The following is a 16,058-nucleotide window of genomic DNA, read 5'->3' on the forward strand; positions in this document are numbered from 1 at the left end:
GATCAACATGTATGTAAGCGATTCAAGGTCATCACAACAACCTGGTGAAGATGAGGAATCTAAACTGTGGTGTAAGTTGGTGCTAAGCTAAGCAAACACAGCTAGACCTGGGTGCAAGTGAAATTGTTGTCCCAAGGGCAGCTAACTGGGTAAAGGGAAACCTCTCTTGTAAAAAGAGGGACACCAAACTACTAATAGAGTAATAAAACTAATAGACGCACTGAAGCACGAGGCAAGAACAATGTGAGATGTGGTATGTGGACATGTGCAATGACATGCGAGTATGAAAGGTGAAGGACAAGATGTGCGACACAAAGATAGTGCATGTGAGTGAAGGCGAAAGGTGAACTAGCAAAAGAGACTAAGGAGAGATGAGGCAAGACTGAGTGTTAACACCCCAACTAAGGTTGGCTGATGTTAAGGCGAAGGCGGATAACTTATGCATGCAACTTTAGATAGTCACTGCAGACAATGAGTAAAATTCCCTAGTATCTAGAGACACAGAGAAAGTGGGCGGAAAATCAACCCAGAATATAGAGTAGAGGGACGGTATATGTAAAATAGCTAAGTGCCACTAGGTGTGCAGGTCCAATGCAGCAAGCCGAATAATCTAAATATAGTATGCAGAGTAGGTAATAGGGTCTTGGCTGCAGTGTGTAGCGCAAGCCTGAGTATTAGCAACAGAAAACAATTAGTCAAAATGAGAATATGATAGGAAAACGCACTAATGAACATCTAAGGACATGGGGAGGACAGACAGATGGGTATGCAGACCATGCTAAGGTGGACACATGGTGCATGCGAGATGCAAGTGGCTGCGCGCAGAATCTATGAAATAAAATATAGTGCGCTACTGCGCAAGACATATCCTTTGGATTAGAGCTGGGGTTTGTTAGGAAGATGAGAGAATTCAAGGGGAGTGCCTGTGGAGATGTGAGTCTCTACACTGGGTCAACTCCTAAGTGGTTGTTGATTGAAGCAAAGGCAGGAGTGCCAGTGAGACATTGATTCTGACAAAATGGAATATGGAGTCTGGTTGCAGTCTCCCAGTATTCCTTCGCAATACCAAAATCTATTATAAATGCAGTGTGCTTCAAATGGCCAAGGCCGACCAAGACATTCTGTGGTTTGATATCACAGTGAACATAATTGTGTGAGTGGATGTACTCGAGACGTGAGAGCTGGAAAATGGGTTAGCCTATCTGCAACAACCCAGCGTGAACTGACTGACCAGTTAGATTCCTAGATTTACAACAGTATGAAGGCTAAATTTTTGACCATGTGTGAGGAAAAGATCATGTAGTGACAGCCCAAGGAGGCCGAGAACTAAAGCATGATATGTTGATTCCCTACCAAACCAGAGAGTGCAGGGTATCCCAACTCCACCTTCAAGTCATTTCAGAATGTCGTATTCACGCTGTACAGAAGATGGCTGGGTTGTGATGAATTCAAGTTTGATGGCAACTGCATCATCTTTGATGATGTTCTGAGCATGGTACACAACAGCTAAGTAGTAAGTAGGGTCCATAGTATGTTAATTTTGTAGAATTATAGTCAGCTTGTGAACAACACACTGTATGAACCAGATCTCAAAACATCTCCAAGTCTGAATCTACCATCAACTCATATCAGGACCTTATGGTTCATGGTGGGTATACTATGAGATAACTTGAGCCTTGAGGCCTCGAGGAGTAACAGTCAAACTAACCAGGAATGAGACTTCAACAGAGACGTGATTTTGTATTTATAAATTAGCTTGAGCTGGCCTCAAGCCAGCTCGAGCCACTGTTGATGATTTTTGGCTCACAGTTGGTTCATGGGACTCCAAACAGCTAACAAATTGGACCAAACTCTATATAAGTAGCCTGGCTCACTAGGATAGCCAAAATACTGGCAAACCGATGAATGCCAAGCCGGAGCGGGCCGTAGCTGAGCTGCGGTTGTACTACTCTGGTGAATGGAACCTGACCTAAAATGGGAACATGGAAGTGAGTCATTAGACTTAAGTAGAGTTGCATTGGTATATTGAATATCAAATTTCATTTATTGTGGCAGAATCCCATCTCATGTGTTTGAGCAGGGAGTCCACTGCACAAACCATGAGTTGGGATTCTGCCACAATAAATGAAATTTGATATTCAATATACCAATGCAACTCTACTTAAGTCTAATGACTCACTTCCATGCTGTGCCTCTGCAGTCTGCTTGTGAATCATAGCACTTTCCCCTGCATCACTTATTTTTTTGGTGAACTTGGAGCACTGGTATTGGCTGCATTTTTCACAAAGCCATTTGCCAAGCTTCCTTGAGTCTTTGTGCTCAATTTAAGTGACAGCAGGTATAGTGCCAGGCTGACCACTAAAGCAGTTTGCATACTTGCAGTAGTGTTGATCGGCATTGGTGGTGAACTCTGCAGCATACATAATGATCACAGTACTTTTTGAGGGGATTCAAGTATAAATTCTAACCATCAGATTCAAATATTACTGCTACTACAGAATGTTTCAACCTCATAATATATATATCAATAGTCATATCTATGATGTTGCGATGTCACTACTACACGACCTTGATGTACTGTGATGTGGTGAGCAGGGTGCATCAGGAAAAACCTCCCAGGGCAAAAATCACATAATTTCTGTAATTTAGATAATTCTGTGTAATTACAGTTATTAGGATAAAAACTGCTAAAAGATGATAAAGTATGATGTAATTATTGAGAATTATTTGAAAATACAAAAATTGTATTTATACAAGTTTAACCAAAAAGTGTTACCTTTTGTAAATAATATAAGAGCTATGGCCATTATGTATGTACAATGTATATCTGGATGTTAGTTCAATGTTCATGTCACATCATAGGTATACTTTTCAGCCTGCATCAGGATTACAAAATCAATGTTTTGCCATATAGTAGGACAATTTGATGGACTTGGTGATATATGATGTCAACAAGGACAACATGTGTAAACAAACAAAGCCTTGTTGAATATTTGTGCTTGTTTACTCTCATGCTTGTTTACTCTTACACGGTTCCATTTTTTTTTCACTCGCATTCTTCCACCACCACCACATCATGTTTGAGTCTTGTGAGTGCGTTGATCCTCCTTCGCTTGAGCCATACTGATCGAAGGTGTTGCCCACCATTTGCAGAATGTGAGTGTGTCAAACCTCATTCGAGCTCGAGCCATGCTTATCCAAGATGTTGCCCACTGTTCGCAGGAAGTGAGTGTGTTCAACCTTGTTTGAGCTCGAGTCATGCTGATCCTGCCCACTGTTCGCAGGATGTGAGTGTCAATCCTCAAGCCATGCTCATTCAAGTCTTTGCCCGCCGTTCACAGGGAGTGAGTATGTCAAACCTCATTTGAGCTTGAGCCCATGGCATTGTCCACTGTTCGCAAAATGTGAGTGCCAATCCTTGTTCAAACTCAAGCCATGCCGATCCAAGGCGTTGCCCATCGTTCGCAGTGGGTGAGTGTGTCGATCCTTGTTCAAGCTCAAGCCATGCTGATCCAAGTCGTCGCCCGCCGTTCACAGCCTGTGAGTGTGTCAATCCTCATTTGAGCTCAAGTCATGCTGATCGAAGTCATTGCCCACCATTTGCAGTGTCCTGTGAATGATTGTCACTCAAGGTCCCTTCACTTGTCGGCAACATTTAAGTCAACTTGAAGTCGATGCAAGTTAAATCTCTTCTCAGTGGCAAAACCCAGTCCACCTGTGATGCCAAACAAGCTGCAGAGGTAAGTGTATATATATTGAACTGCACTCAGGCTGCATACCTAACTTGACACAATCTTTAGATTCCAACCTGGCATGAGCCACGCATTCCATTATTGTGCCATGACCTGAAAGTAGCCACCTGCACCAACACCGATAGTTACTTCTGTCTCAGCAATAACATGGTCAAGGCGAAGAAATTGATGGAGCAGCATGCATATATATATGCATTGAGTTTTGATGTGAGTAAATTCGTCTGTTGGTCTTTGCTAGCCTCTAACTAACATTTTCATCAACAGTCAAATGATGATGCTTCGCCAGTAGGCAAAAAAAACCCTACCAGGGTGACCTGCTGATCTTTCTCATATACGACGGAGTCTTCAGCAGTGCAAAGTCTATCGGTGTCAAGTTTGCTGATGGGCCTACTCGACCAAGATGGCATGGCAGATGATTAGGTCCAGTTTTCGCTCTGATATATACCCATCAAAATCCTACATTCGTTTATCACACCTTAATTTGCCTAGTCTTCCAAGTCAATTTTGTGTTATGTATATCCTTTGATCAAATATTAGTATGTTTTGCTTGTAACACCATCTGATGCACGTGATCTGCTATGCAACAATTGAAATATATTATCTGAAATTCATGATATTGGCTTCAAATTCATGATAATTATCCTTTTTAAAAAAGGGAGTAAAAAAGTCTTTCTAAACAAACTAATCATTCTAAAGCCCATAATTTGAGATAATACTTGAGGATTATCGAGATTTATCATAGTTTAGAGTAATTACCCAGGGGAGGGTTTTCCTGATGACTGATTGGGGGGCTGGACCAAACACTTGCCGTTTTAGTCAAGCTGATCACTGTCGTTGACCTGATCACTCCCGCTTTCCATACAGGTATGTCATCCCGTCTTCGTCTTCAGATCCCTCCACAATGTGGTAAACAAAACAGCTCCAATACCGACCATAGCAATCTCCAATCCCACAAAGTTCAACATCCCCACTGAAACACCCGAACCACCCCAGATTGCACCGGTAACACGACCAGTATAATTGCTGTATTGAATTGCCATTGAAGTGCGCCCGTTCCACTCAGGTGGGAGCTGCTTGCTGAGGAGACTCAGGGTCACGGTGGTTGCAAGGTTAAAACCGAGCGCCACGCTCCACCAACATGCAAATAGTGAGCCGTAATTGACCTTGCCGGTACGAAGGATGGAAATAAAGATGATAAGCCCTGCAAGGCCGAGAACCGTACCGAATGCGAGGAGTTTTCGATCTTGTGTGCGACGTGCAGCTAGGAGGTTGAAGAGGAGGAAAGGGAAACATGTTATTCCGCCGAGAGCGATGAAATTTCCTGCAGCAAATGGAGACCAGTGAAAGTTTTCAGCAGCGGCACCAAACACAGGCAAATTGGCTTCCCAAGAGCCTAGGATGAAGAAACAGAGCATCGCGAACCAGCACATGCATGCAATGACACCCCACTGGGACAATGTGATCAGCGAGAGCTGTGCTCTGAAAGATTCGTCAACGGGCGAGGCAGGGCGTGTGGCAGACGCTGATCGATAACCTGAAGAAGCTTCTCTGTCTCCACCTTTCACGTCTGAAGAAAGGATGAGAGCATTCGAATCGCTTGCTGACTGCGATTCTATAATGGTTGGTGGTTGAGGGATGTCCTCAAAATATTTTGCGACCAAAACCCAGAAGCCAGCGTAAATCCCAGCCATGATCCATCCCAGGCTAGTATAACCGTTGAAAATTGGGTTTGAGAACCCGATGTTGTACATCACGCCACCAAGGAATGGGCCAAGGGTCATGCCCATGCCTTGACAGATGACCAACCAGCTAGCGAGCGTCGTTCTCCGTCTGATGCCAACGATTCGAGGGTCCGTGCAATACCGTTTGCAGTACATGAACATGGAGAATGCAACTCCGTTGAGGCAACGGCCGATTAGAATCAAATATAAGAAGTTGGACCGGTAAGCCAGAGCATAGGCGATGTGACCTAGAATGGCGAAGCAGCAACTGACATGAAGTGGCATTCTGTACATCCCTAAAAACAGGATGAAAGAACAAATATCTAAAAATACCGCCCAAAGATAGGAAGACGTGACCTAAACATACCTCTATCGTACTTTGTCAAGGGAATCAAAGAAAGTCCAGAAAAAGCCGTCGGAATGCCGATGACAATTCCAGAGAAAGTGGCATTTCCTCCTAAGTACTCTGCATATTTGTTTGAGGATGAAACGACGATGAAAAACGAGACCTGTGAAGGCCGAAGCCGTGAGTGACAGTTGCATAGTGCTTGACAACGATGTCTTACTTGAAGAAGCAGATTCATTGAAATCATGATGACCAGAGACGGCAAGTTTGGAAGCTTGAATTCCTCTTGATCATGATTGCCGCTCGTCTCGTGACGAGACGAGAACGGGTTGATTTGGTTTAGTAGTAGTTTGAAGTCTATCATCTGCACGAACACGCCAGTCGAGATCGGATTTGAGGGGGGAAATGCTTTGTTGTCCCTGGTCACTGATATTAATATGATTGTAACCCGGAATCATACTTGGATGCCGTGCCATTATAGCTCATGCGTGTACGTACTAGTTTCCTGGGCAGATTCAAAGGCAGATCGCCGCCAAAGATGGACGTTCCTTCTACTCAGGTAAGAGAGGTCCGAGTCCTAGGCATAAAAAACTCCCTGCTGAATGATTAGCTAGATGATCATGTATCTATCTGTAGCGTTGAACGAACGGATAAACCTGGTCAATTGCAAAACCTGGAAAGAGCTGTGCAACTTGAAGACACCACGAAACTGCTTAGCAAGCTGATGTTAATCACATGGCTCTGTGTCACCGTGACAGACTGACAGCCGGAGGCCCGGAGTGTGGCAAAGCAACAGAAAATGCTCTTTCCCTGGGCACGTCCTCCGCTCTTCATCTTCACAACTAAATACTTCCAATATCAACCACAGCAATCTCCAATCCTACAAATTTCATCATTCCAACTGAATCGCCCAGATTGCGCCGGTCACGCGACCAGTGAAATTACCGAAGCTCATCCGTTTCGCTGGGGCGGGAGCTGCTTGCTGAAGAGACTGAGGGTGAAATCCGAGAGCCGCAGCAAAGCCACAGTACACTAACATACATTGATTCGTAATTGACTTTGTCGGTGTTTGCGATGATGCGGCAAGAAATCCAGATTTATTAGTAAGTAATAACGGCTGATTTTTACAAATAGGAATAGTCTTGTGATGCTATTTTGACTCAAACCCAAAGGGTTTGCGACCCTAAACATCGTTTCGGACCTGCGGGGACAGTCCATGATGAGCCGTGAGGGTGAGTGGGGTGGGCCCTAGCAGCTCACGGCGCAGAATTGAACGACTCTGCCAGAGTCGAAAAGGATGCGTCGAGTTAGCTGTTGGTTGTCCGGCAATAATTTTATCCAAGTGAACGTGACGATTGCTGCTAGAAGAGCGTGGAGGGCAGGTGCGACGACACGAGAGTCTAGTTGAGCAGTAGAAGACTTCTGAGTGCTACGTGATGGTATGAAGCAAGAAGGATGAGAAATCCGAAAAGCTTTGTCGCCACATCATGACCTTAATAATTCTATGTACGTTCTCGTGCCTCGAATTAAGTTAGAATGCGATAAAGGATGAAAAAGAAAGCGGTAAGCCTTGCGAGACTGAAAGTCGTCCCAACAACGAGGAGTTTGCATATCCGTGGCGAGGAGGAAGGGGAAGTATCAGAGCGATGGAATTTTCTGCACCAAATGGAGACCAGCGGAGGTTTGCAGTGGCAGCTCCAAATACAAGCAAGTTAGCTTTCCACGAGTCCGAATAAAGCAGACCATCGAGAATCAGCCCACACATATACAATCCCATTAACATTGTAATAGCGTGATCAGCGAGAGCTGTGCTCTGAATGATTCGTCGACTTTGAGCGTGAAAGGGCTTGCGGCAGGTGCTTAATCTGCTGATAAGCAGCTCGAGCAAAGCTCTTTTTCGTGACTTTCCGACACCGCCCGGGGAGAGATAACCATCCACCAAACAATGGTCCAAGGCTCAGGCGCAAACCTTGGCAGACAACCTGCCAACCAACGAGGGTCGTCATTCGTTTGATTCTAACAATTTGAGGGTCCTTCCAATACCGCTTGCACACAGTAAATGATGCACCAGTAAGGGACCAGCCAACAAGAATCAGGTATAAGAAGTTAGCCTGCAATGCAACAGCGTAGGAAGTGACCTAGAATGGCAAAGCATCAACTAGGCATTTTGTACAAACCTATGACAGGACGAGGTCAAAAAGCCATCAAATGCGAGGAAGAGACCTGGTTGTACCTTTCTTGCACTGCGTTAAAAGAATTGAAGAAAGTTCAAGGGCTGGTTAGTATGCCGATGACAATACCAGATAAAGTAGTTTTTCCCCTCAAGGCCTGCAGTACAGTGCGTTCATGAAAAATGATACATACGTGGACCGAGCAGACCATGCGAGTGACTGTTGCAGCGTCCCGTGCCGCAGATATCTTACTTGAAGAAAGAAAGGTGATAACCAGGAACACTATGCTTGGAAGCTTGACTTCATCATCACCATCATCGCTTGCTTCCTGATGAGACAAAAACGGGTGGATTGCAGTTAGTAAATCCCCGAGGGCCATAGCATGAACAAACTAGTCGAGAAGATAGCAAGACAGCAAGCTGGTTCAACGAATCATGACATAGTCCCTGTATAATCACTAATGACCGCAAGCTCGTGACAGCATGAAGATTGTTAGGTTTGCGCCCAGGCTTGATGGCATACCGGTCCGGCCTCCAACCGTGGTTGGGGTAAAAAAAACATCTTGAGGATAAATGGGCATTAAAATATGAAACTGACTTCCTTCGTCTATGGTTAGCCTAGGGGAGGCTAAGGCGGGAAGGAATGCGACTATCGAGCGTTCAGCTGCTTGCGCGACTCATATCATGCGTTACGTTGTACAGTCGGACCCGTTAATATTACAGTAGTGGGTGCTGGATAACTATTACATTAGGTCTCATTGCTTCGGGCTATGGTGGAACTAAATGCAAGATTAACATGTAAATCTTGGTGAGTAGATAATGAGACATACTATGTCGCGCAGCTGAGATTGTGCGTCGTTGAATTGCTTCTCGAGATATTTTGCCTGACGCATCATAAGATCAGCTCAACCCTTGCATCATCACTGAGGACTTTACCTTCTTATTCAAGTTATTGATGTCATCTGTCAGCTCCTTCTCCTGGGTTTTTAATTCCTGCTCCATCGTTTTCCGGGGGACCATCATGAACCTTTAACGAGTTGATCATTGGTCCTGTTGTAGGACCTATCTAGACTAGACGCACATTTTGCCAACGCCCTTATACAAGTTGACATCTCCTTCAATACCCTGGATCTCATTAATGGTGAGCTGGAGAATTCTTCGCTCTCGATCTTTTGAGGCAGATTGCTGTTTAGAAATATTAAGAGCACGCTGTGACTGGACGGCGGTCTGTTGAATCTGGACCAAGATCTACCGAACAGCCAGTCAAGTAATCTGATAGTACAACAGGAATATTCATTGTATACATACCTTTCGTAGTGTGTCATCTGGCAGGGTAGACATTTTGGTAGTGACAGTGCGAGCTCAGCTGTGCTCCATGAATGATCATCGAGCCTCACCTCAAGTAAGGAAGTTTAGAGCTGCACCGGAGTTCCAAATTTATTCTCACTTGAGCGCGTCCGTTGAACGTCGACCCCGTCATAAGCACTAAAATCACTCCTCTATCATGGCTTCATTCGAGGATTATGACGAGTTTGGAAACTATATTGGCGCGGACCTGGGCTCGGATGAAGAGGAGGAAGAAATTCTGCACCAGGACTTTCGTCAGGTACCCCAACAGCAACCCGCGACATTGGAGGGATACGATGATGAGCCCATGCCGCCTGCGGAGGGTGCACTAATGGAGATTGATGGTCTGTGACGCAGCGTATTCTCTGTATGTATCTCATGGAACCTTCCAGAGCCCGTCCATAATGCTGTTATTCTGCACGAGGACAAGCAATACTATCCTTCAGCAGAGGATGTTTACGGTCCAGATGTGGAGACTCTCGTCCAGGAAGAAGATGCCCAGCCGCTTACGGAGCCCATCGTTGCTCCCATCAAAGTGCGGAAATGGACGGTGGAGGAGAAGGACATGCCACAGACGCGCTTTGACAAGGGGTGCGCACTTTTTGGGGACTTACGCGACTTACACTCAACAGAGATGTAGTTTTTTGCTGAATATGATGTCCTTCCCGGAGATGATTCGCAACGTCGCTGTGGTGGGTCACCTGCACCACGGAAAGACCGCGCTCATGGATATGCTGGTTTTCGAGACGCATAAACTCGCATGGGATGCGGATAAACCGGTTTGTGAGTTAAGTTCTTTGGGTTACAACGGCTCATTTTTTGTTCACTCAGACAAGATATACGGATACTCATGTTTTGTCGCGAGAGCGAGAAATTTCTATCAAGTCTTCGCCGATGTCTCTCATCCTATCTACGACAAGCGGCAAGTCACATCTGGTGCACCTTATTGATACTCCGGGACACGTGAATTTCGTCGACGAAGTTGCTTCTGCAATGCGTCTTGCTGATGGAATACTGCTGGTTGTAGATGTGGTCGAAGGGGTCAGCAGCTCTATTGGTGCTACGCGTAACGATGAATTGACGAGCTGAACCGCTGAAACAGATGATGGTCAATACAGAAGCAATCATTCGACATGCTCTGCAAGAAGGCATTAAAATCACCCTTGTTGTGAACAAAATTGACAGGCTTATTCTCGAATTACGCATCAAGCCTGCAGACGCCTACTACAAAATCAAGCACACGATTGAAGAAATCAATACTTTTATCAGGTTTATATCTACCCTATGTTTGTCAATTCTCGTTGACTCAGAAGTCTTCACAGTGGGATTGATCCAGACCCGGAACTACGACTCAGTCCTGAAAATGGAAATGTTGTGTTCGCCAGCACCGATATGAGTTGGTGCTTCACTCTTCGTTCCTTCGCCCAGATGTATGCGGACGCGTTTGGTTCCCTCGACGTTACAGCATTCGCCGACCGCCTTTGGGGCGATATATACTTTAACGCAGAGACTCGGAAGTTCACCAGGAAAGCTGCGGACCCTGAACAATCTCGCACATTCGTGCACTTCATCCTCGATCCTCTGTATAAGCTCTACAGTCACGTGCTGAGCGAGGATACGGAAGACCTGAAAGGCACCCTTGCATCGCTGAACATATCTCTAAAGCCAGTCATGTACAAGATGGATGTGAGGCCTCTGCTGAAAGCTATTTTGGACCAGTTCTTTGGACCAGCCACTGGACTAGTTGACATGATTGTGGAGCACATTCCGTCACCTTTGCAAGGAGCAGCCAACAAGGTATGGGTTTCCCAGTACTTTTGATTAGTCGAATTGAGTCTGGTATAGGTCGAGCGGACATACACTGGCCCACAAACATCTGAGATCGCTGTAGCAATGAAAGCTTGTGATACTGAAGCGCCCGTAATGGTCCAGATCGCGAAGTTGTATCATACAACAGATGCCCAGTCATTTAGGGCCTTTGGTCGCGTCATGAGTGGCACCCTTAGGAAGGGCACACCGATCAAAGTACTTGGTGAAGGATACTCACCAGAAGACGAGGAAGACATGGCGAGGGCTACCGTGGAGGATATATGGATAAGCGAAGCTCGGTAAGCTCCTTGTATCTGATCACTCCAATTGAGTAAACCTTTTCTGCTTAGATACTTTATCCCGGCGGACGAGGTTCCCGCAGGCAACCTTGTCCTTGTTGCAGGAGTCGACGCATCCATTTCCAAGACCGCCACTCTCGCTGACCCATCCATCGACGATGATCTCTACATTTTCCGGCCTATTAAGCACATGACAGAGTCAGTGCTTAAAATTGCGATTGAACCAATAGCGCCGTCTGAGCTACCCAAGATGTTGTCTGGTCTACGAAGCATCAACAAAAGCTACCCTCTCGCTGCCACGAAGGTTGAGGAAAGTGGTGAACATGTGCTCATTGGTACAGGCGAATTGTATCTGGACTGTGTCATGCATGACCTTCGGAGGCTATTTGCTGAGATCGAGATCAAGGTGTCGGATCCAGTCACCAAGTTCTGTGAAACTGTATTGGAGACAAGTGCACTGAAATGCTATGCGGATACGCCAAATAAGAAGTAGGTGTCAGTATGCATGTCATGTTTCCTCTCTAATGGAGTACAGGAACAAACTTACCATGATCGCGGAGCCCTTGGAGAGAGGTATTGCTGAAGATATTGAACGTGGGAGGGTCACCATGCGGATGACCCCTAAGGAACGTGGTGCATTCTTCCAGGATAAATACCAATGGGATTTATTGGCCTCAAGGTCAATATGGGCATTCGGTCCCGATGATAGCGGGCCGAACATTTTGCTCGACGATACCTTGCCTTCTCAGGTCAGGTCTGCTGGCTTCCCACTGCTTTATTTTGTTTATTGTTGGAATACAGGTTGATAAAAAATTGCTTGGAACTGTGAAGGAACATATCAAGCAAGGCTTCCAGTGGGGAGCTCGTGAGGGTCCTTTATGCGATGAACGTACGTATTAGTTGTGGCATGACTTTATCGTACTCTCACAAAATTTATGGCAACAGCTATGCGTAATGTGAAGTTCCGGATACTGGATGCAAGTCTAGCCCAAGAGCCAATCTTCCGTGGTGGTGGACAGATTGTCCCTACTGCGCGCCGTGTGTGCTACTCATCGTTTTTAATGGTGAGGCTCCTATTGTTTGCACCACTGTGGTTATTAATGGGTTGGTAGGCCACGCCACGCCTCATGGAGCCGATTTACTACGTTGAAGTGCAGGCACCAGCTGACTGTATATCAGCTGTATACACCGTCCTAGCCCGACGTCGAGGGCATGTTACGCAAGACATCCCTAAGGCCGGCTCGCCGTTATATACAGTCAAAGCCTTAATTCCTGTGATAGACGCAAATGGATTCGAGGCCGATCTTCGGACTGCCACGCAAGGTCAGGCGTTCTGCTTGCAGGTATTCGATCACTGGTCGATAGTTCCTGGTAAGTGCATGCACAGTCCCCTATCAAAGCAGGTATATTAATTGCATGCAGGTGATCCCACTGACACGAGCATCAAACTTCGGCCATTAGAGCCTGCATCGGGACAAGCATTGGCTCGGGATCTTGTGTTGAAGACGCGGCGGCGCAAGGGTCTGGGTGACCAGATTGCCGTGTCCAAGTACTTGGACGATGAGTTTGTGGTGAGTGTTACTGTGAAACTGAAACTTGCGTTTGCTGATGAGTGGAATAGTTGGCGCTATCTGCGTCTGGGCATGCTGATCTACTTGGGTAGCGTACGTATGTAATGTAGCTAGTATATGATCGATCTTGTTGTACACATTTGAATGAAAATGAACTACAAGCTTAAGCCGATGCGAGTTGAGCGCGAGTTATGAATTGGAAGGTCAAAGAATGTCATCGGGCGTGGGAGAGCATACGTGGCAGGATTTAGCCGGGAAGGATAAGAGCGTGCTGGTGGTTTGTGTTTGGCCACAATTCATACCGTCATCGCTCGTTTTCGATTTTCTACCGTCTCTGGTCCTTCGTATTCTTAAAATGCGAAGCGTAGCGCTCTCCGTCATCCTCGTTGCAGCTGCTGCAAGCGCGTCAGCGTCAGAGGACTCGAAACCTGTATTCAAGGTTCGTTCATATTGCTTGCATGCGTGTTCATGACGACATACATGCAACCCGCCAGTCTGAACTCATGATGACTGACTCTTTCTCTGCAGGCAACAGAGATTAAAGCTCCCTTCATCGAGCAATTCACTGATGACTATTCCGAACGCTGGACACCTTCGGAGGCAACCAAGAAGACACCGGTCGGCGGTGAGATATTCTCCTACGTCGGTAAATGGGAGGTCGAGGAACCCGAGACGCCCCTTATTGAGGGCGAGAAGGGCCTCGTTGCCAAGTCCAAAGCCGCTCACCACGCTATCTCTGCACCTTTCACCGCCCCTGTCGACTTCAAAGACAAACCCCTCGTTGTTCAGTATGAGGTCAAGTACCAGAAGGGTGGCAACTGCGGTGGTGGTTACATTAAACTTCTCGAGGATGGCTTCCAGACCAGCGGGAAGGAATTCTCAGACACCACCCCTTGGGTTGTGATGTTCGGACCCGACAACACTTGCCCTGGCACTAAGGTAAGACATTTTTTGTTCCCTTGTCATTTCTTTCTGACCATGTTTTCTGTGATATAGCTGCACTTCATCTTCCGTCACAAGAACCCTGTTAGTGGTGAATACGAGGAGAAACACCTTTCTTCCCCTCCGAAGCCCACCTTTGGCAAGAACACTAACCTTTACACCCTCATTGTCAAGTAAGTTTTTTTTGCATAATTATTACCTGGTCGACGCTCATGTACGAATCCAGCCCTGATAATACGTATGATGTACTTTTCAACGGAGAAAGTCAGCGATCGGGCCTCCTTCTTGAGGACTTCACTCCTCCTGTCAACCCTCCGATGGAGATCGACGACCCCGAAGATAAGAAGCCTGAAGACTGGGTTAACGAAAAGAAAATTAGTGATCCTGACGCTGTCAAGGTGCGTTTACCCCTTGCAGGGTTGAGCTAAGGCGCTCATTAATGCGCAGCCTGCGGACTGGGATGAGACTGAGCCTTACGAGATTCTGGATGAGGATGCTGTGAAGCCTGAGGGCTGGTTGGATGATGCACCCGCGAATATTCCTGACCCGGATGCTGAGAAGCCTGAAGAGTGGGACGACGAGGAAGATGGTGACTGGATCGCGCCCACAGTCCCCAACCCGGCTTGCGAAGAGGCTCCTGGATGCGGTGAATGGAAACGCCCCTACAAGGCTAACCCTGCATACAAGGGCAAGTGGTATGCGCCTATGATTGATAACCCTGCCTACATCGGCGAGTGGGCTCCTCGCAAGATCCCCAACCCTGACTTCTTTGAGGATCTCGAGCCAGTTAAACACCTAAACAACATTGTTCGTATTTCTGCTTTATCCCTTTCGTGTTAATCTTGACTGATGCGCTCAGGGGGGTGTTGGTATCGAACTTTGGACTATGACCGAGGACATCCTGTTCAACAACATCTACGTTGGTCACTCTATTGATGACGCGAAGTCTCTGGCCGCTGAGACATATGAGGTCAAGAAACAACTCGAGGCGGCTCTCTCTGCTCAAAAGGACATCGATGACGAAGGCGACTACTACATCCCTCCCTTCTTGGAGGATCCTATCTCCCATATCCGCGGTAAAATTGCCCAGTTCCTCGACGCTGCTCGGGAGGACCCCTTAACAGCCATCAAAACCCACCCAGAGACAGGTGTTGGTCTCGCTGGTGTCGTCTTCACTCTTTTCGGCATGCTTGCTCTTCTATTTGGTTTCGTTGGCTCACAGCAAGCAAAACCTGTTGCCAAGGTTTGCGCTACAACGTCTCTGGCTTCCCTTACTGAATTATATGATCACCAGGCAAAGAAAACGGACACCTCTACCCCCGATGACAAACAAAAGACTGACAGCACACCCGTTGCACCTGCAGGAGGTGAGAAGAAGGATGCGGGCTCTGTCAAGAAACGCAAGTAGATGCATTGTGATCGTTGTGGGAGCGACACTTTCCTGATACGAAGGGGGTGGCGAGGATATGCGTGCCAGTACCACCATAATTTACTAGTATTGATTTTGTTCATCGTTTGCTGCTCGGGCTCGGGGAAGTAAAATGTATGGACTGCCCATATTATTGTAAAATTGACGCTCGTTATAAATTTCAGTCGAGACCAAACAGTAATTGCAAAGTTGAAAAGATACATGAACCGGGTGCAATTGCTTCTCCTACACTTCATGCACATGTCGCGCCCGAGTTCCTCGCTCACGACGAAGGTGAAACACAATGTGTCTATTTGCAGAGGCGAACTGTCATCTAAGGGCGTCCTTGTATCGATTCAAAAGTCGGAGCGCTCAATCAAGTACTCTGCCTTATGGCAAAACCCGATCGTGTTCTGATCCACTCTGCGTCTAAATTGTAAACGGCTCTTATAGGCGTATCAAAAATTACATTCAGGATGAGTGATTGGTTGCAGATCTGGGTTCTACGAATACATGCTCCCCATGCAGCAATGTAGACTCAGGAAGGCAGGCCAGTGTTTGCCAGTGCAGTGAGGTGACTTGTAAGCAAGGTCAACGCCGGTGATGGCGCCTAGTATCTAGATTCTGGTGTACAGAGTCACGTTCAGATATTAAAAAGCATGTAAGCGACCGCTGACGGTCATAACATAAAGC

The 16,058-nt window shown here is 46.5% G+C and overlaps 4 protein-coding genes across 4 annotated transcripts; 2 read left to right on the top strand and 2 right to left on the bottom strand.

Moving 5' to 3' along the window:
• Nucleotides 1-3,076: 3,076 nt before the first annotated feature.
• Nucleotides 3,077-4,041, top strand: EDB93DRAFT_1106827 (uncharacterized protein; the record flags this gene model as incomplete). Its single annotated transcript, XM_041447662.1, has 10 exons — nt 3,077-3,089; nt 3,134-3,156; nt 3,223-3,225; nt 3,285-3,344; nt 3,370-3,404; nt 3,434-3,471; nt 3,497-3,540; nt 3,672-3,740; nt 3,801-3,959; nt 3,991-4,041. The coding sequence occupies 10 exons, from the start codon at nt 3,077-3,079 to the stop codon at nt 4,039-4,041; spliced, it is 495 nt and encodes a 164-aa protein (XP_041304008.1).
• A 292-nt stretch (nt 4,042-4,333) lies between these two features.
• Nucleotides 4,334-6,400, bottom strand: EDB93DRAFT_779143 (major facilitator superfamily domain-containing protein). The gene is made up of 3 exons (XM_041457439.1): nt 6,040-6,400; nt 5,841-5,982; nt 4,334-5,769 (listed from the first exon to the last, which is right to left on the bottom strand). The coding sequence occupies exons 1-3, from the start codon at nt 6,181-6,183 to the stop codon at nt 4,622-4,624; spliced, it is 1,434 nt and encodes a 477-aa protein (XP_041304009.1). The 5' UTR covers nt 6,184-6,400; the 3' UTR covers nt 4,334-4,621.
• A 1,936-nt stretch (nt 6,401-8,336) lies between these two features.
• On the bottom strand, nt 8,337-9,406 carry EDB93DRAFT_1168736 (Prefoldin). Its single transcript, XM_041450277.1, has 5 exons — nt 9,298-9,406; nt 9,071-9,237; nt 8,926-9,016; nt 8,820-8,873; nt 8,337-8,768 (listed from the first exon to the last, which is right to left on the bottom strand). Exons 1-5 carry the CDS (start codon nt 9,328-9,330, stop codon nt 8,745-8,747), a joined length of 369 nt encoding a protein of 122 aa, XP_041304010.1. The 5' UTR covers nt 9,331-9,406; the 3' UTR covers nt 8,337-8,744.
• Nucleotides 9,407-15,622, top strand: EDB93DRAFT_1211141 (Calreticulin family-domain-containing protein). The gene is made up of 20 exons (XM_041451043.1): nt 9,407-9,680; nt 9,729-9,927; nt 9,977-10,115; nt 10,168-10,377; nt 10,439-10,605; nt 10,659-11,133; nt 11,182-11,444; nt 11,496-11,933; nt 11,980-12,193; nt 12,246-12,333; nt 12,390-12,508; nt 12,557-12,815; nt 12,867-13,019; nt 13,384-13,454; nt 13,544-13,954; nt 14,012-14,130; nt 14,184-14,355; nt 14,405-14,764; nt 14,817-15,200; nt 15,252-15,622. The coding sequence occupies exons 1-20, from the start codon at nt 9,494-9,496 to the stop codon at nt 15,363-15,365; spliced, it is 4,542 nt and encodes a 1,513-aa protein (XP_041304011.1). The 5' UTR covers nt 9,407-9,493; the 3' UTR covers nt 15,366-15,622.
• Nucleotides 15,623-16,058: the final 436 nt, after the last annotated feature.

This window comes from Suillus bovinus (assembly GCF_016758785.1).
Source record: "Suillus bovinus strain UH-Sbo-P2 chromosome Unknown EDB93scaffold_66, whole genome shotgun sequence".
Classification (NCBI taxonomy): domain Eukaryota; kingdom Fungi; phylum Basidiomycota; class Agaricomycetes; order Boletales; family Suillaceae; genus Suillus; species Suillus bovinus.